Genomic DNA, 20,012 nt, shown 5'->3' with positions numbered 1-20,012 from the left:
AGGCTGCCTCAATAAATGATTCATGAGGGCATTAAAAGATGAAGGAAATTGCTTATTGTATTGCAGAGCATCTAACTCTGAAGTTTATGGGAATCAGAGGGCCCCAGGCCCCGGGCATTTCACAAACTTTTTTTGTTACAGCTAATTATGCTGCATTCAATTAAAAAAGTGACAGTGTTACAATCGTAGGAGCATGGCAAAGTGATAGACTTGGCCCCTGGGGGAAAAGCTGCTTGTATAGTTGTTTCGAGTTTATTCTTGGGCACAGTTCTTAAATAAATTAAACCCAAGAAAAGACTGAGGTGGTTTGGCATATCTGTTTCATAATTGAAAAACTAGAAAGGTAATAGTCCGAGTAATAAAATGTTCATTTACATGGAATTTTTAAGTCTGTGGTTGCTCAGATGGGCAACCAGTGCACACGATGTTAGAGGAAGGAGTGGTAGATCTGGTGAGGGGGCAAAGATATTTTCAACTTCACGTTTACAGAGTGATGCCAGTCTCTGCCTGCAGCAATGGCCGCAAACCAGTATGGCCACAGCAACTAGTGCGGCACCTGCCAGCTCTTGTGGCTCATAGCTTCCCAGGATGTTTCTTCTGCCCTGGAGCAGAGAAGGGGATAGGGGTGTTCCTGTCTGGGCATACCAGTATGTCTGGGCTGAAAGGAGCAAGTGGGTTCTCGTGCTCCTGCCTTCAAAACCTTCAGAGGATGCTTCTCAGAGCATCTGGTGTTATAAATATGCGTGAAAGCAGGTATTCAGAAACTTAGGTATAGCTCAAGCAGAAAACCAAGTCAGATCCTCTTCTCGTATGATCCTCGTTCTTCTCCTGCAGCAGTGCCAAGAAAGAGTGCACTTATTTGGCAATTCTACTGTGTTTTACCCTACTCAGTCTTGTAATAACAGGTCCTGGTTCCTTGCACTTGAACTGCTTTTATTGAATTGAGCATAACTAGATTTTGTAAGCAGGTGATCACGGTAATCTTGGTAAACTCTACTTTTTGTGACCCCCTTCCATCAAATACAATACTAGTTTGATGCTGAATGTTTCTGTGAATTTCCTAAGTCTTTTTCACCTGTTTCTCTGTATGTAAAGAGTGTGGTCCTTTGATCACCTATTGGATTTGATTGTAAAATGCAGGTAGGGTTGCCTACTGGGTCCTTTGCAACCTGTTATAGAAAGCTGGGCCATGTCCATCTTCTGTATTTATCAGACACAGAGAGTTGTGCTGGACAAAGCAGTGTGTGTGGCTTTCTGGGAACATTCAGTTGGCCTTTTAGATGGTTGATTTGGTGATTCGATGTGATTAAATTTCTGTATCTTTTGAGGTATTTTTTCTCAGATAAGAAATGAGCTTTAGACCCACACATATACTGGAGATATTGTCGTCTTTGCCCCTGTGGTGATCTGGGATTGAGCACGTAAGGAAAAGAGTGAGGCCAGGGGGGATGGAGGCACTTTTTTTTCTTTTTTCACTTTTAATTTTATTTTCTTTTTCCACAGGGTAGGTCTGTTTCTTTAACAACCTTCTACCGAACAGCAAGAAACATCATGAACATGTGCTTCACGAAGGAGCCTACAGTAGCTGAAGTAGAGGTGAGGCCAAGACAAGGGGTGATAAAAGTTTGTATTTCAGAGGATTGAGTATGGGGGTTCAGTATAGTTGACGTTCAGGCATTACCATAAGGAGTTTAAGGCTGTCTAGTGTGGGAGAAAAATAAACGGTTAGACAGACGTGGTACTAATTCTTCCTTTTAAAATTTTCTGACATATTTGAGAAAAGTGCTGATGAACTGAGGGGAGAGAAAGAAGTCTTAATCTGTCAAGTGCTGAAGGACAGGAGCCAAGAGGATCTAAATTCTGTCTTCCCAATTCATTGTTACTTTTAAGTATTTATATTCTTATTTTCAAGCAGTGTTTTATGTTGAATTATATTGAGGTCATGAAAGCCCTCTAAATTTCTGGGATTTGTATTTTTATGCGAGATACCTTGTTCAGTGAATTAAAAATACATTACTGCTTTCTCTTACCACAGCAAGAATATTGGCGGATAGTGGAACAGAAAGATTGCCACGTAGCAGTGCATTGTGGAAAAGTAGATACAAATACCCACGGGAGTGGCTTTCCCGTGGGAAAATCTGAACCATTTTCAAGGTAAGATCACCAAATCCACCCACTTTGTCGACTCGTGCCAGCTGCCCCATTGTGCTGAGTGGAGGTGGGGGCGCGAGGCTGGTGGGGCAGCTTGGTGCTGGGGGTGTTGGCACTGGGAACGTGCACTGACATGCGTCTGCCCCTCTGTCACCCCTCAAACAGGCATGGGTGGAACCTCACAGTCCTTCCTAATAATACAGGATCCATCCTGCGACATCTTGGTGCTGTGCCTGGTAAGCAAGTCTCTTTTCTATGTTTCCAGCAGGTCTAAGTGTCCTCTAAATGTGGTGGTGTAGTCACCAAAGTCGTCTCCCTCTTTCTGGCCCCTCTGTTCGCTGGCTGACCGGGTAGACACACAGTTGTATGTAGGAGGTGGCATTTAAAGGAATGAAGGCAGGTGTGCAGATAAAGAATTAATGAATACTTGAGACTGTATACCTGGGAGTAACCAGTTGTACTTGCAGTATCCCTTTCTCTTACTGCCAGTACATCAGAGTTCTTGCTTTGTGTCAGGGTAATGAAGGACAGAGCCGTGCAACTTCCTTACTTGCAAACGTAGTCTGTAGTGCTGGGCAAAGCAGCACACAAGTGAATTGTCGCGAGTGCTCCAGCTGCATACATGCCGTTGCAATTTACTGGTAGAAACATTAGCTGTAAGCATAATTCAGTCTCCTGTGCAGGTGTTGAGCCTGAACAAACCAGTTGGGAAACAGGATACCTGTTTACAAGTACATGTATGCTTGACAACTTGAATTTGTAAATTCTCTGAAGAATAAAATTTTTTTACAACTATTAGAAAAAAAAATATGTTCAAGAGCACTGTTATTGGCTGGTCGATATTTTTTAGTAGAAAACGCTCAATTTGTTAAATTATTCTCTGTGAATTATTCACTCTTATAGGAAGACTTAAAACTTAAGGGTCAGCTCGCAGATAGAACAAGATTTTCAACTGAAATGCCCTCTGAAACTGTCTTTTAATTAGAAACTGCAGTTACTCAAAACTCATTTTCAATCTCTTTGTTTCAGGAGTGACAATTCCTTGGCTAAATATTGGCATGGTCTTTTCTACCTCATGCTGGTCTCGAGACCAAAATCACCTTCCATACATTGACTACTTACACACTGGTGCTGATTGCATTTGGTAGGTATTCCTGTGTTTTGTTTTCTTCACGTACTCTGCAGCGACTGTAGGCTGGTGTTAACAGCAGCTTGTGTAGTACCCTTTGTGTAGTACCTTTTGCATGAATCTGACCTAGAAGGTTCAGTCTGTGTGATTTCAGATTTAATGGGAAAAAGTAGTATAAACTTAAGTCATGAAACACCCTTTCCTGGAAGAAAACTTTCACTTCATCTTCCACGCTCTATTCTGAGATATTTAGCAATGAACTGTTTCTGCTTGCCATAGGGTTTAATCTATGGAAAGTTTTCATGACATGGAAGCCAAATGACAGCTAGTCAAGGTTGGCTTTCCTTAGGTTGACAGACACACGCTTGTCAAGCTAGCTCCATATTGTCACTTGTAAAATGATTGAATTCATGCTCTGACTAAATAGGCACTGCTTTCTTATTTTACGCAAAATATCTTAAACTTGGTATCTACCAGGTCCCTAGTATTTTCTCTCATTAATTTTTTCATTAGCATATGATAATCATTTAATATGATTATACACATCATTCTGCTGTCTCAGTGTGGACATCACGGGTTAGTGGCTAGCTACATTTCATATTTTGTAGACACTTCATGCAAATATACTTAACATACAGCTTACCAGTGGTTTTGAAAGTGGTGAATCCTTCCTGAATTCAGTGCATACATACTACTACAGAGGATGATGAGTTAGATTGCAATGGAAGTACAACAGCTAATGGAGGGATTAGAGGAAGCAAGTGCTGCTGGCGTTGGTGCTCCTACCTTAAGGGGATCATCAGTGAGAACAATGAAAGATAAGCAATGTAACTGTGTTTCTTGATCAGAGAAAATGCAATAAATGGAGAAGAAAAGTTTGTTGAACTGGTGCTCTTGCCAACGTGAGAAGCTGGTTCCCTTTCAGCAGTTCCCTTTTTGAACCCTGAGCTACGGAAGCCTTTGGCTCCTCGTGTGGAGTGACAGGAGAAGGCCTGCAGGACCCCTGATGCATCCAGGAATCCCTGTGGTGGCAGTGGCAGTGTCAACTGCACTTCATTCACCTGCAAAGTGTGTATTTCAGCCCTTACCTTCAACCTCTGTATTTCTCAGCTGGTGCTGATGTCAGCAGGGCTGACCCAGTGGTCATTGGGAAAGCTCACGGCCCAGAAAAAAGGATTTGAAATCTTACAGGAAACCATTAAAGCAGGAGCTCCTCTCTCTAAGTATTTTAAGTTTGTGAAATGTGTGTGATCATACCAAGGCATAAAGTTAAACACTGGATTATGCTGCAGACCTGGGAGTTTCTGTCACTTTCCATCATGGACATTTCATGGCTCTTCCCTCTCTTACGTGAATCAGGAATGTCTAATCTTTTGTAATAATATACTATCAGAAGAAATTGCTAAGCAAGGTACGTTGTCCTCAGTGTTAGGTGAATCTGTTTCTCTCTATGACATTCATCTAGTCCTAACTGACAGTAAATTCCAAACAGAAGACGTTCAGGAATGCTGTAATTAAGTTCTGAGGCCACTGTTTGTACTATGCATGTCAAAACGTGTGCCTTGAATGAAAAGACTTGAATGCAGCCAGCCAGAGTTTTAGGAAAGGCTACTCTTTCTGGTTTTCCAAGCCAAGAAGAATAGAACCGAAGAAGCCATTTACTTTTTCTTGATGGGCTTACTTATCACACATATAAGTACATAGCTTCAGGTGTACTCGTGATGATTGCCTTGATGAAACATGGATAGTAAGCAGGAATAACTCATAAGAAGGAAGAAGCGAAACTCCTTTGTCTATAAAAGCTATTCTTTGGCAAGGCTGCCAGGCTGAAGTGTCAGGCTAATATGCATTATTAACTCATTATAATTTTTAATATTGCAATAAAGTACCCAACTTTATTGAGGAAAAGATTAATTTAATAACTCTAGGTCTGGTGTAATATCTGGAGTAGCCCTAACAGCATTGCATTCAGTGGCTGTTTCAGTGATAACAAAGCAGGTGACTGGGCACCAAAGCTCTTCTCTGTCTTGCCAAGTCCACTCAGCATCCAGAATTCTTCTCTTCCAAGGACAGATCACTGCAATGCTAAAATCAGTGGTGCTTCATTTACCTGTAGGTTGCTCGGGTCACTGTCTAATCTCTCAGATTTACCTCCTGAAGAGGAAACACAGGAGAACTCAATTTTCATGCAGGGCAGAGGTCAGTGACCTAACCTTTTTATTCGGGAAGAATCCTCAGTGCCCATTAAAAGCAGAAAATCTTCTTCTGCCCGAGACACTCGGAAGTCTATGCTGGCTGCTCGCTTCCCATTTTTATAGGTACGTGAAGAATTGCGAGTGAGTGAAATTACAGCTTGTGCCTCAGTCCTGCCAGTAGTCAGATAGTCCCGTGCACTTCTGTGCTGCCCCTCCTCTTCACACATCCTTCCCGTGCTTTTTCCCCGGCCCACCTTGTGAGGGACTGCGTGCTTGAATCTTTCAGCTGTTACAGCTATATTTTCTGATTCTAAAAGAGTGGGCTCTGCTGTGTTCTGAATTTGAATTTAAAATATTTTCATCACCATTTAAAATCTGTTATTATAGTGTAACTAAAGTAATACTCTACACACATACAGCTGTTCTGCAGGTGTCACTGTTAGCAGTGCAGGTACTGCGAAGGATTTGATACACAGCATGCATTTAAAATTGCTGTTGGGACTTGATCTTTTATCAAGACGAGGTTCTTCCATTTCACCTCTGTATAACCCTAGGATTTCTTAGCAAGGTCCTAATCGTCGCTAATATATATGTAAGGAGCCAGTTTATGTACACCCAGGCAATCAGCTCGTTAGAGCCCTTATTGTGGCTACGATTAGCTGTGCAAGTAGGTATTGTCATCTCTTCCGGTTCTCGGCTTGAAGATCAACAAAGATAAATCAAAGTCGTCATCAGTACAGTGAACAGTAACGAGATGTTCAAATCATAGGAAGTACAGCCTCCTACAGACTAATCAAGCAGAGAACTCTGCGTGACGCATTATGGAGTTAATATCAGTGCATACTAGAAGTAAATATCCTGACAAGGTCTATAAGGCTTTATGAAATTGGTGGAGAGACTGGATGGATGACAAGAAAACTGCACCCTTTCCCCAAAATCCCTCCAGATTCTTTCTCTTCTCTTGTTGCCAAGTTTGGAAAAATAGCTCTGTGTGTGTGTGTGTGTCTGGTGTGGGGGCAGATGGGCTCCAGGTTGAGGTCTCATTGCTTAAAGTGGAAGGAGATAAGCCATGATTAATCTGGAGATGGTTTTTATTTGCCTGAGCATAACAAATCCAAATACAGTAATGTCACATAAAGCCCAGCACAGCAGCAACTCAAGGCAGGTTTGGGAATCTCAGAATTTGCAGGATGTTTCCCACTGAGCTGCACTGCTCAGTTCGCAGTCAGGTACCAACTACCAGATCTTGGGAACAGGTGTCTCCTGGGCGGACATAAACCATTCTGGGAGTGTGCAAGGAAGAGTAGCGGCTAATTGTCAACCAATTTGCCTCCCTGCATCCAGCCAAATCGCGGTTCTCTGGACGTGTGAAGCTAAGACCTGAGACTCCTGTGTTATTTCGTGTCACTTCTGCGTAGGGAGCACTGCTGGCAGTGAACACAGAGAGGACAGCTGCTTCAAAAGGAGAGGAGGATGTGCAACCCAGCAGAGTTTTAAATCTCTCTTGCTGCTTTGGCTGCTCTTAGTCAGGTCATTCTTTTGTTGCAAGGGAGAGGGAGGGATGTGGGATTTGTTTAGTAAGCAAGGCAAGAAGGTCTTAGGCTACTTTGTGTACTAACAGTAAAGGTGATTTGTGGTTTCCTGATTGGTATGAACAGAAAACTTTATTAAATAAAAAGATTCTTTTGTTGATGCACAGGTAACAAATGTAACCGTTATGATAAAGAGAACATATATTGGTGCTTATGAGATGCAAACTTCTGCCCATAATTAGCTGGTTTGGTGCCATTAAAATGAACATAATTCTCTTCCTGATTTCTGTCCTTTGATTCTACAGAGCACTGAGTTTTCACATTTCTGTTTTGGGGATTTTGTGTTCTTGGGCATCTAGTGAACACCATTAGACTGAGTCTAAATAAACAACTTTCCATGAATCCAGGACTGTATGGGAAAGCCTGTGTTTAATTTCTTTCTTTTGATCAATGTCCTGGTCTGAATTGCCTGTTACTGTGTAGCTGTGGACAGTTATTTACTCTGCAGTAATTTTTTTTTTTTTGCCTCTGACAAAACACCAGGTATTGCATTCCTGCTGCGGAGGAGAACAAACTTGATGATGTGGTACATACCCTGCTGCAAGCCAATGGCACTCCAGGGCTGGAAATGCTTGAAAGTAATGTAATGGTAAGTTAACACTGGGAGAGGTGTTCCCTTTTGAGAACCCAAGGCTAATCAGAAGGCTGGTTGGTTGGGGATTTATTTTGGTTTTGTCTTACACTATTAATGATGCAAAGGTTGTTGCTAAAAATCTGGCTACTTTCTACTTGCAGTGTTTACCCATATGGCATTTTTCTAAAAAGGCTCACATGATAAAATGTTGAAATAAAAATAAATGTGACAGTGCAATAAATGTCCATTTTTAATACTGTCTCTAATGTGTTTAACCTCACGAAGGGAGTGTTTTGTAATCAATTAATCTGCCATGATTGACATTTTATGATGCCAGCATGGATATGAGGAGCCTAATACTTTGAAGGATTTCAAAGTATTTTTGGCTCCCATGTTTATTAGAGGCATAACAATTTCCATTTAGTGCATTGAAGTATAAATTGGGAGCCGACAGCTAAACCAAGTCCCTCAGCTCTCCATGTTAACAGCTCTAACAGAAGTGTAGTAGGAAGGTGGATTCAATGTCAAGTCTTTCTGAAAAGATCTAGATGAAAACCCGAATGGCCTGCGTTACTTCTGTAGTAATAGATAGTAGTAGTATTGTTTTGAGGCTTTCTGTTTGAGATTGTTTGTTTGGCAAGTAGAAGTTTAAACTGTTGGTTTCAAAAGAGCCACTTCTGTAATTCTTACTCCAAACACTAAGTTTCAGCATGTGTAGAAGGGAAGAGAGAAAGCGAACGGAGCTGAGGTGTTAGCAGAGGGCGGCTTTACTCATGAGTAGCGTGTGGCAGTACTCGGCAACAACAGGGATCTAACTGTAAAAGAAAGTTCTGATTTTTTTGTTTGTTTGTTTTGCTTTTATGTCTTTCTAGATCTCCCCAGAAATCTTGTGTAAGGAGGGGATCAGGGTGCACCGTACTGTACAGCAGAGCGGGCAGTTTGTTGTCTGTTTTCCTGGATCCTTTGTGTCTAAAGTGTGTTGTGGCTATAGTGTTTCTGAAACAGTGCACTTTGCTACCACCCAGTGGACAAGTATGGGTTTTAAAACAGCCAAGGTAAGTTGAGAAAAGGAGTTAAAATGGATTCACAGCTCTGCCATCTAAAATGACAGCAAACCAGACATTCCAGGATTGATAGCATTGTGAGACTAGTACAACTACGTCTATTTTTGTGGACTATTAAATAAAAAAAGGAAACAGTTCTGCTAGGCATAAGACGATCCAGTGTTTTCAGAGAAGCAACTGAGGTAATAATTGATAGCTAATAACTTCTGTATATGTTAAAAATTCAGAAGATTGTTATGCCTGCAGACCAGTTTGCGAGGAAGCTTTTCAAAAATCCCTTCAGAGCTGATGATAATATATTGTATTATGCTTACTAATTTTTTTTAAGTGATGTTTTCTAGAACCATTAGAATCTCAGGTGCAAATATCTGAATAACTGTGCTTGTTAGCTCCTGTGATAGGCAGAGTCAATTAATACTCACAGGTGTATTGCTTGTCTTTCTCTGCCCCTTCATTCAGGAAAAGCTGCTGATCAGGGCAATTTCAATCTTAATTGACTTGAAAAACCTTAGGTTTGCTGACCAGCCCATCTGATACTAAGCTGTAAATAAAACAAACTTCCCGTTCCCTTTTCACACAACTGAGGCAGGTTGTCTGCAGAAACAAACAGGTTAATTGCCCAATCATGATGATTTTGGCTACTTTTCTCTGTTCTTGGACAAAGAATATATGTCACTAATTGTGTTCCCAACCTCCTCAAATACACTATGGGTTACAGATGCTATTTTGGTAGTGTTTTATAGCTAAGCCACTAGTAAATTATCATTTACAGCTTCAGACCAAGTGGTTAGTAAGTAATTAAATGTAGTATGTCCACTGTTAGGTTTTGGTTCTTTAAGGTTAATGGAATTTTTCCAGCCTGGTTATACTAACTGTATATTAACTTAGTTTGAAATAAAAGGTTATTTTATTACAGATTTATTTTGGGGGAAGGTGGGAATTGTATATGTGTGTAGGTAAGGAATGGGAATCCTGAGCTAACCTTTTCTGTCTGAAGGTAAACAATTATATTAACTCTATATGCTGTATTTATTGCTCTACTGAACACTTGTTTGATATTGTGAAAATGCCACTCCTGTAAGAGACAGAAATCACTATGCAGCAATTAAAAAGCTCTTCTTGGTGCCTCAAATTCTGAAGAACAGTTTCTTTCAATTAATTTTTAAGAGCTTCGCACTGGGTAAACATAAGCTGTCCGAAAATCCAGCAGATTCCAGTCTATGATAACCTACCTTGGAAATTGAAAGCACAGCTCTCACAAACTTTACGGGAACCACAGATATGTGTTGATATCAAAATAACTCTGGAAACACCTACTGCATTGGGTTTTTATTTTGGGTTTGTTGTGGGTTTTTTTTTTCCCCCCCTGCTTTTCTTTCCTCAAACTATCCTATGTTCTTAACTCCCTTAAACTTTGGAAATTCTTCCTTGGTTCCTTCACTTTGACAAGGCACTTTGCAATTTTCAAAGGCTGGCCGGGATTGTGCTTTTCAGAGGTTGTGAGATGTTCTGTGTAACAAGCAAGATTCCCCTTTTGGACTGTTAATAAGCTCTCTGACAAACAGCTGTACCTTCCTGTCTGTCCGTTCTCGACAGCAATATTGACAGGTTTTGGCTGTTTGATACATTAACTTTGTTTTCATTCTGTGATACTGTAACCTGATTTTTTTATAGTGACTCTCTTTATATTACTAAACAATGTTGTTACATTTCTGTATTGAATGACTGCTCAATCTCCTTTAATATATGGACAAATGAAATTCTGCATCTGAAATTGCATTGATTTCAGTTTATAAGGAGTTGGGATAATTGTTGGAATAAAAGAGTTTGTATAAAGCCAGCGTAAAGGGACAGACAGGTTTCACGTAAACCGTACGTGGAACTGGGTTGCTGGTTTTTAGAAAGCACCCTAAGAGCTCTTGAAATTTTAAACTAAGGATGAGGAGAAGGTTTGCAGGTGTGGTGGAAGAGTTTGTGTTTGGAATGGCAAAGGGGTAATTCCATATCCTCAAATAAGGCATTGGGTGAAGTCAGTAAAGCTCATTTAGGAAACAGAAGATCAGAATATTGGACTAAATGAATGCACTCTGGTCTAGAAGTTTGGAAATAGGAAGGACTGTCTAGTTTTAAAGGAGGACTTTGGTTGGTATAGGGCCTACCAGAAACTTGGTGCAAAGAAGAGACTCAGCTGGTACCCTAAGTGGAAGTAGTACATAGGAAAACTGGAATTATTCATCCAGTTGGAGCAGCACTGCTGCATGCAGAAGAGAGCTTACAATCAAATAAATCAGGTTTAACTCTGTCTCCAGTGACAGAATCCCTGTACACTGACCTTCCCATCCTAAATAGGAAAAGCATGGTATTAGCACTGTGCTCCAGACTGTCCAGCCAAGGTGCTGGCAGGGGCTTTCTGTGTCGTGTGTGTTGTCCCTGCCCCCCCCCCCCCCCCCCCCCCCCCCCAAGTTTTCATTTGGGTGAGGAATGTGCCTTTAAAACACCACGCAGTTCCTATCACAGAGCTATTTTAGCCTGAGCAGACTGGGTTGCTTTCAGCTGAAACCGAATGGGAAGAGGCACTCCAGAAGTGCACCTGATGTCCTCCAAACACTGGTGGTACTGGTGGTGGTGGTGTAGCCGCAGGACCAGGCTAGCCTGCTCTGAAGTAAAGCCATCGGCTTTACACACACGTGTCCTGTGGATGTTTGGGTCCCCAGCATCGGCGGTAGCGCCCTGCGCATCCGCTCCTCCTGCTTCGCCGCACTGGATGGTGCATAGGTGTAGCCTGTGTTATACTAAAGGAGATGAGCTGCGAGGACAGGACATACGATGATAATGGGAAATGCTGGTCTCCTCCCCCTGGCTAGGATATTGCTTTTGCTGGGGTGTGATGCCAGAGCTGAAATGGCTTCAGGGAGCAGCTAGAAGGGAAATCCACACAAGAAGAAACTGTCGTCTCACTTTTCAGCTGTGGTGGAGCCCAGTTCAAAACATCACTATCAAATAGCTGTGCTGTGATGGCAAGCAGAGATTAAGAACCTTGAAAGAGCAGTAAAACGCAAAATACCCACTACTGTGGTGTTTCATTTCAAACAGCCTCACGTAATACCAAGGAAGCTTGTTAAATTGAGAATGCAGAAAAAAGGGTCATGTGTTTGCATGCGGCGTAGAAATTGTTTAAAGATGCCGTGTTAGAGGCTCACAACACGTGCACGTTGCCTAGCAAAAAAAAAAATGATTGAAAAGGCACACCCCCCCTAAACTTGGCCTCACTAAACACCGGGAGAAAGGAGTCTGTTTGAAATGAGACCAAAAGATCCCTTTTGTGTCCAAAAAGATGAAAATGCAAATAAAACAACCACTCTAGCAACTTGCATGTAAATACACACAAATGCAGACCAAAAAGAGATTTTGAAGAACAACTTGTTAAAGGCCAAAAGAAAAAATGAACGTAGAAAACAAGACCGGGGCAACCAACATGGCTTTTGCAGCGAGGTCATGGCCCTGGGCCTTGAAACTTTTGGAAGGACGTACAGCCAAAGAGATCGTGTTGACAGAGTGTGTGAGCGTTTCTGGAAGGCTTTTCATGAGATTCCTCAGAAAAGGCTTTTAAAGAAATTCACCTGCCGAGGGTTGAGGGGGAAAGTTCATGCACCAAAACCATAACTGATTGAAAGAGAAGCAGAGGATGGGAACAAATGGTCAGTTTTTATCACTGAGGGAGGTCTCTTTCTGAGTTCCTCAGGAATTTGTGCTAAGACCAGTACAGTTCAACGTATCCGTACATAGCCTAGAAAGGGAAGTGAATAGCAAAACTAATCCTTTATACTGAGGATATTAATGGTAATGACAGCAAAAATTAAAGCTATGAGGTGTTACAGAAAGATTTCATGATACTGAGTGAGGAAGTGGGTTGATAAATTTTAAATGACTCAGGAGTAAAAAATAATCCTAATGTGACAGACACAGCAATGGGCTCGGAACAAGCTCTTGCTACTGAGAAAAGAGGTCTTTGGATTCCTATGGAGCTGCCGGCCAAGTGCTGTGGAGAGGTTTAAACAAAAATAAATCTTGAATGTTAGGAATTGCAAGTTGAGAATAGAGAACAAAGCAGAAACATTGTTGTGGCTCAGTGTAGGTTCTTGGTATGGCCACGGCTTGAATACTTGAGCAATACTGCGTCCCCTAATTGCAAAAGTAATATAGAGGAACTAGAAAAAGCATAGAAGAGATTGATGATTAAAGGTATGAATTAGCCTCTGCGTTAAATATAAGAAGACTACTCAGCCTGGCAAATTAATGACTGAGAGACGTATATGATAGTAAGATCGGATCACAAGTGCAGGATGATGATAATTACAATATGAATGTTCGCTGTCTCTCATAACATTGCAAAATGTGTCATTAAAAGAAATGATTAGGCAGTAGGTCAAAAGCAAACAAAAGTCTGTTTTAAAATACTCATCTGTGTATTTCCGTACTGTATGGAAGAGAAAAACATACATGGATTCAGAAATTCAGATAAATGCCCAGATCCAGCGAATTGTGCTAAACGCAGCACAGACCCACCTCGGGCTCAGGAGGTCCCCAAGCTGGCAGCCCGCAGTAGCGTACCTCGCCTTTTTCTCTAACCACCCACTGTGGCCCTTTGTCCTGGCTGTGTGAATTTTATAATCTATTGTTTCTGACAAAAGAAATACCAAGAGCATGTAATTAGGGTTACAAAATGGGGTAAAAAAAATATTAAAGATGAATCTTCGGGGTTTTTTATACTGAGTAGGTATTTGGTGGGCTTAACTTCTAACCAAAATGCCACCTTTGCATTACACTGCAGTGCTAGCATCATTTGAAAACTCTCTAACTCTCTATAAAACAAAACATACCTCTTCAGCTACTGGGAAAACTCTAGACTTTTCCCAGCTGCACAGTAAATTGGGGAATTTGCCTACGTAAGAATTATTGAAAGGGATTAAGCTACCAAAGTCAGGTGGTTCGTTGTGACGGGAATGAAAGACGTAGCTTTAAAAGCTTACACAGAGAGGAACCAGTAACAGGCAAAACTGAGCAGAACGGAAGAACTGACCCTGCTCTTTTGCCTGTTGTCTCTTTTCCCTGACATCTGCCTGTTTCGCTAGTTGTTGTCTTTTTGATGTTTTAAAAGATGCAAAATAACAGCAGTCCTCGGCTTCAAGCAGGTCAGAAGATTAGATGGCTGAGAGTGCTAGTAGTGTATAACTGAGCCAAAGTGATTGGGTTACTCCTCTGGGCCTCCACAGGAAACAAGAATTTTTAGGGAGAGCATTTTGAGGTGTTCTTCCGCTTCAGTGAACTGCATGCTGATCTATGCCTGGACAGCCTTTTTAGTTTTCCTATCTTCTTGACATCTCAACATCTTTTTCTGGGCATTGTTTTCTTGACAGTGTCTTTTCCACTGATGAAGTTTAATTTTCTTTTTTTGAAAAAAGGGTACGCCTGAAATGTGGTGACACTGGAGTACCTGCATTTTGCTTCATTCTCTTTGAATATGCAGACTTTGCCTATCTTTTCTCTGCATTAAATGTCACAGTAAAGCCTATGAAGAAAAAACAGCATACAGCCTGATTTCTTAGCATATATGCCATCCTGCATTGCAGATACTTTTTTTGCTCTCTACTGGTGACTTTGAAGGAAAACAAAATGTTGATTGGGACTGGTTGCGTGCATTTGGTTTAGGTTTTCGAGTTTTGTTCTGTAGCATTGGTTCACCCCAAGCACGGGCAGAAAATCTTCTTTCACAGTTGTTTCAACAGAAGACCCAATTCAGCAAAGCATTTGGGCACCTGGCTTTCCACTGAAAGGACTGATTCATAATCAGCATTTATTTCAGTGTCAAGTTAGGTGCTGGCTGTAAGTTAGGAACATAAATACTTTGTTTAATTTGGACTATAGAAAGCTCTTACTTTTGGTTGTTTTAAAAGCCTACTTTTTGTTACTGGAATTCATTCTAGATGATAACTTATTTTCAAATTTGCTTAAGAACTAATTTGGCGATTTCTGTCCCAGGAAATGAAGAGACGACGTATAGCCAAACCATTTTCAATGGAAAAGTTGCTTTATCAGATTGCAACAGCAGAAGCAAAAAAGGAAAATGGACCGACTCTGAGTACGATATCATCACTTCTTGGAGAGCTCAGGTAACGAATTGGGGGGCCTGTTGTACCTATTTTGTTTTCATTGACAGACTCCAGAGGTGGATGACGTAAGTAACCATTTCAGATGCATGTCTTGCACCTACTTAACCAAGCCAAAGCCCAGCAAACATACTTGAAGACAGCCACACGTGGAAGAAGCAGTTTCCTTGGCTGTATCTGATGTGAGTGTGCCCGTGGTTAGGATGTCTTACTCTAAGAATTCCCTACTTTGGGCACCATCACAGAATTAAAACTACAGTTTGCCTTGGGTTTTTATTTTGTTGATTCTTGGTGCTGAGAGTTGAGACTTCCTGATGCATTAGATGAGCTACATGGTGCCAAGCGGTTCAATAACTTTCTTCAGTTTTTCAGCCTCTTGGCATCAGCAGCCACTATCAGTCCATGGCTGTCATGGGTTTTGCACCAGGAACCCTCGTCTTCAGCATCGAGATTGTTACCCTGCGGTTGCAGAAGGTACTTTGTATGCAGAAAGTTGTCTTGATTTAAACCACTGAGTAAGCGAGCACCTTACGCATGGGTGCTAACGCATCTTGCATTAGAGCTTGAACATTTTAAAGAAAAAAAAAACTTCACACTTCTTTTTCTCTCCAGAATTAAGGAAAAATGTTTAAGGTTTCTCTTAAGATAGGTAAAAAAAGAAAATATAATGTTGCCTGGCTTCCTGTGTAATGATCTTCTCTTTTGTTCCCTACCATGTAGTTGCTACCTATCTTTCAAGTTTGTGACAACTGATACTCGAGATGTCAAGAAAGTTTTGATGAATGGAATCTACAAACTGTATTTAACTAACTAGCATGTTCATTTGGAAAATTTCCAGTGACATATTGAAGGGGAAAACAGCCCATGTGTTGTTTTAGTGTTCAGAAAGAAATACAAAGAGGTGTGCTGACTGCTTTACCTGCAGCTGGTTCCCCTGTGAGAATAATCACTTCCGAGTGCTTTTTATTTTTTTTTCTTCTCCCTTGAAGAGGAAAAGTCCGCAAGTGCGAAAGGTGAAACAGAAATGTTGGTGCTTGCTGTTAGACCACCACATCGACCTCTATCAGAGTGGTTCTCAAACTTGTTCTTATGCTTAGGTTGGAATTCTCTGGAGGGTATCGGTCCTTCCTGTGGCTGCTTATGTAAAACAAAATCCCAAACAACAAAACCTGAAAAAAAAACCAACCAAAGTGGAACACTGTACCATATTTTTTTTTTCCTTTGTATTGTTTTGCTTGTTTGTTCTGTGTCTTTTGCTGCCTCCTCTCCTGATCTGCCTTGGTTGCTCAGTTTGCCCATGCCATTTGCTTAGCTTGGCTCTCCACCCATCTTCAGCTGTGCCTGGTGGTGAGCTTTTTTATTCTCCCCTTCCATCTGCTCAGCTCACTCCACACTTGCTGTCTTCCACTCAGCTCCAACCTGACCTGCTCTCCTAATGCTGTATAGTTCAGCATAGGAAGTATTGTCCACCCTGCGGATGCTGTGTGTGAAGGGCGGCTGGAGGGCTTAGTCTTTACTCTTAATTGACATCTCCTTCTTTCTCCCCTGGGTGTACAGCAAGATCTTCGTCTTTTGGCACAATCACTTGCCCTGCTCCCCCTTCCCTGCCTGAAGCACCTCATGGCAGCAGGTCCTTGGTTCGTCTCTGCCTCCTGATGAAGGTGGCTATGTTACTCCTGACAGCAACGGCTCCTTCTCCTCAAGGTGGCTTTTGGCAACTTCAGGAATGACAGTCACATTAGCCACATCTCCTGACTCTCCACATGGCCCTGAGCACCCATCGACCTCCAGGAAGTCCTCAGCAGTCCCCAGTTCTCTGTGGAGCAGTTTGAGAACCACTGGCTTGATACAGTGGTCGCTGTTAAAATCCGGAGATAGCTTTTGCAATTAGGCAGCGTTTCTGTGGTGCTGGCTGTCTCTCAGCACGCGTAGGGAATGACACCAACCTCCAACAACACTCAGGGCTTTGCTGCGTGCAGCTAAGGTTTCAGTAATGATCGTGGCAAACGGGTGATTATACGTGGCTTTGCGGTGGTGTGAGGCAATGCCAATGTCTAATTGCGTAAAACATTCACAGGGACACGGAGCTGAGGCAGCGGCGGCAGCTTTACGAGGCGGGTCTCCATTCTTCAGCGCGCTATGGCAGCCATGACAGCAGCAGCACGGGGATGGATGGAAAGAAAAAGCCTCGAAAGTGGTTGCAGCTAGAAACGTCAGAGCGGAGATGTCAGATTTGTCAGCACCTGTGCTATCTTTCCATGGTGAGTACAATCCTTTGGCTCCGCTGGGGTACTGCCCCCCCCGTTCTGATGGACTGTAATGGACTATCAGCATTTGAGAGACAGCCCACGACTAGAGAGTCATCTCTCATGCTCTCCATGCAAGATGCAGAGATGTTGACTTAGTTTGTGTCAGCACATTCGTTGCCTTAGGCAGCGGTGACAGAAGACAACCGTTAGTGTCAGCTGGCTTCCGTCCCCCTGTACAGAAGGCATAACCTAGTCACTCGGCTGCCCACGAGCATGTCTGTGTTGCACTACAAAGGGTAACAAAGATGCCTGCAGGTTGCCAGTCGTAGTAAGTCATGGCAGAACAGTTTTCAGGATGAGCTAGCAACTCAAATACATGCCCTGGGTCTCAGGCATGCAGCTACAGCCCCTGCTGTGACGGTTTCCCTGCAAGCCAAATTGCAGGGTAGATGTATCCTGTCTATCAAGCTCAGATGCTGTTTGCCGACCCATCTGTTCAAAAAATAGAAGTCATGACCATAAACTTTCTCTCTTTTTACAAGTAATCACCTACTGGCTTTTGAAGGTGTGCTAACCACCCTAGCAACGTGTTCAGGTTTTTAGCTGTATGCAGAATGCCTAGAAATACAGCAATTCATTAAAAATATCCAAAGCCCCTCCCACAACCTTCTGTACCACTTAATTCCGAGATCAGGCATTTAAATAAACGTAATACGGTGTGTGAGAGTCCGAAATGTTAGGGTTTTGATGGAAAGATGATGTAACCGTTGTTAAACAATGAGATGTAGCCATTTCCCTGCCTGGGATAGACTGCACGGAGTTTATACAGAGCTTTAGCTGAGCAGCTAAGACATGTTTAAGCAGGACTAGTTTGAAGTAACATTAAAAGGAATTTAAAAAAATTGTTTTGTCACTTCTTAATGGTTATAAGGGACAAAAAGGCAACTTGGCGGTTGCATTCTGAGCTGAATGTGCAGGTGTGGCAGGGCAGCCAGCGGAGCAACCAGGACCTCTGCTGAATGAGGCAGGAGCTGGGGAATCTGGGGGCAAGCCTCTGGTGTTAGCCTTATTCAAGTCAGCATTTAAAGTAATGATGGCAAACAGCTGCTTTCAGGAAATAATATTTTGGCTATGTATTAAATACCAATAAAGCTTTATGCATATATCACTATTAGGATTTCATTACTATTGGTGGTTTTCCTAGAAATTCTATGTATTTGCCAACATTAGCACTCAAAAAGGGATATGTACTACCACTATCACATTCTAAATCATACCACAGTGTGTAATGCTTCTTGTTTACGCCTCCTTCCACTAACTTGTAGTAAAATACAGGTTTACTAATTCACACAATAATTCAATCCTGTGTGCGTAACATGGCTACAGTTTGGAGCTGACTGCACTTCTCCCCCCCCATTTTTATATAGGTTGTACAGGAGAATGAAAATGTTGTCTTCTGCTTGGAGTGTGCCCTGCGGCATGTGGAAAAACAGAAGTCTTGTCGGGGACTGAAAATGATGTACCGTTATGATGAGGTCTGTACAATACAGCTTTGCCATGTTGGTGAGCTTTGGTACTGAAAACTTGGGAGTGGATTTGGCTCTGCCTTTGTCCTACCGAGACCTCAGGAGCCTGTGCTTTGCTCTTTGGCGGTTTTTTTGGTATGGGGGAAGAAAGCACTTTATTATGAGCTAAGTAAAAGAAATAGCCAAAACAAGATTACAAAGATGAAACCTGAAGCACGAACTGCACGAGTGCGTTACGGGACAGAGAAGCCATTTAACGCTTTGGGGGGGCGATAGGACACGAGGCTGTGCTTTGGGAGAACTTCTGTTGGGAACTGAAAGTTCATGCTGACGTGCTCCAGTCCAGCCCGAACCTTCCTTAAGGCAAACTTGTAGAATGCTTGTAGATGAGAGGTCCAGTAATGGCTACAAGCCAATGTGACAACGGATCATCACAGAAGTCAAGTTGGTGACGTAGGACTGTGCCTGGGTTCTGGCCAATGCTAGGCTGCAGTACGGTCAAGTAATGCCTCGTCACCTGCCTAGGCAGCTCCACCTCTCCATTGTCTGCAGGGAGGGGAATAGAGAGCGGGGGAGGATTTCATTGTCTGCCAGAGCTGTGGATAGTGGGAGAAATTACAAAATTGGCTCCTGACGATCAGTGCTGATACAGGTAGCTTTTTGAGATGGGCTTCTCTGCAGTTTCTGGTGATGCATGTGCACAGAGGTATGGGGGAAAAACTGAACGTAAGTCTGGGGAAGATCACGGCCTTGTGGCTTTGTTCTTTTTTTAATTGTGGACTCTGTTCTGGTGTCAGGTACTGTAGATATAAATAAGTACAACCTGAGAAGCCCAGACAACAGTGAAACTGCCTTTGTAATGTGATAAACACCAAAGAGTTTCAGGAAGTTATTCAGAAATTTTAATATATTTCTCTTGAGATTATTCAGTCCCTTACATCCTGTGTTTTCACAGATCTGTTAATTCTATGGAGGTTTTCAAAGCCACTCTATCCAGCAGAATCACATACAATAATTATTTTCACTAGCTTTTATAATTACAAAGTAGGTACTTTAGGCTGTGTTAGGAAAGGCAAGAAAACCTCTCCTTCAATACTGGGTGATGATTTTTTTTTTTTTTTCCAAATGTAAAAAAACCTGTCACAAAGTTTCTACATTTCTGAAGGATACTAACTGTGTGCCTGGTTATTATTATGGTTTTTGGGTTGGTTGGTTTGGGTTTTTTTTGAGGGCTGTGAATGGAGGAGAGAGATGACCTGTATGCCAAATGCCATTTGTTAAAGCTATTTATTTGTAACTGTTGGGCAAACTTAACTGAGACGCTGTTTCAACTTTGCCCAAAAGTGACTTCTCACCAGTCTTACT

General features: G+C 42.1%; 1 protein-coding gene across 6 annotated transcripts in view; it reads left to right on the top strand.

Annotated features, from left to right (window-relative positions):
• Window positions 1-20,012, top strand: part of JARID2 (jumonji and AT-rich interaction domain containing 2) — a 225,334-nt gene that overhangs the window by 202,637 nt on the left and 2,685 nt on the right. For 4 of the 6 annotated variants that reach the window (XM_075745108.1, XM_075745111.1, XM_075745107.1 and 1 more), the window contains exons 9-17: window positions 1,504-1,596; window positions 2,036-2,154; window positions 2,317-2,387; window positions 3,181-3,295; window positions 7,551-7,656; window positions 8,514-8,696; window positions 14,745-14,875; window positions 16,950-17,133; window positions 18,549-18,656. In XM_075745108.1, coding sequence (XP_075601223.1) covers window positions 1,504-1,596; window positions 2,036-2,154; window positions 2,317-2,387; window positions 3,181-3,295; window positions 7,551-7,656; window positions 8,514-8,696; window positions 14,745-14,875; window positions 16,950-17,133; window positions 18,549-18,656 — 1,110 coding nt within the window. Of the gene's footprint in view, window positions 1-1,503; window positions 1,597-2,035; window positions 2,155-2,316; window positions 2,388-3,180; window positions 3,296-7,550; window positions 7,657-8,513; window positions 8,697-14,744; window positions 14,876-15,592; window positions 17,134-18,548; window positions 18,657-20,012 lie in introns of those variants that run through there. The other 2 variants (XR_012833951.1, XM_075745109.1) reach the window with 2 other exon arrangements.

The sequence above is a fragment of the Balearica regulorum genome, chromosome 2 (assembly GCF_011004875.1).
Source record: "Balearica regulorum gibbericeps isolate bBalReg1 chromosome 2, bBalReg1.pri, whole genome shotgun sequence".
Classification (NCBI taxonomy): Eukaryota; Metazoa; Chordata; class Aves; order Gruiformes; family Gruidae; genus Balearica; species Balearica regulorum.
Note: the sequence above shows the minus strand (reverse complement) of the source record. Positions and strands in the feature narration are given on the sequence as shown.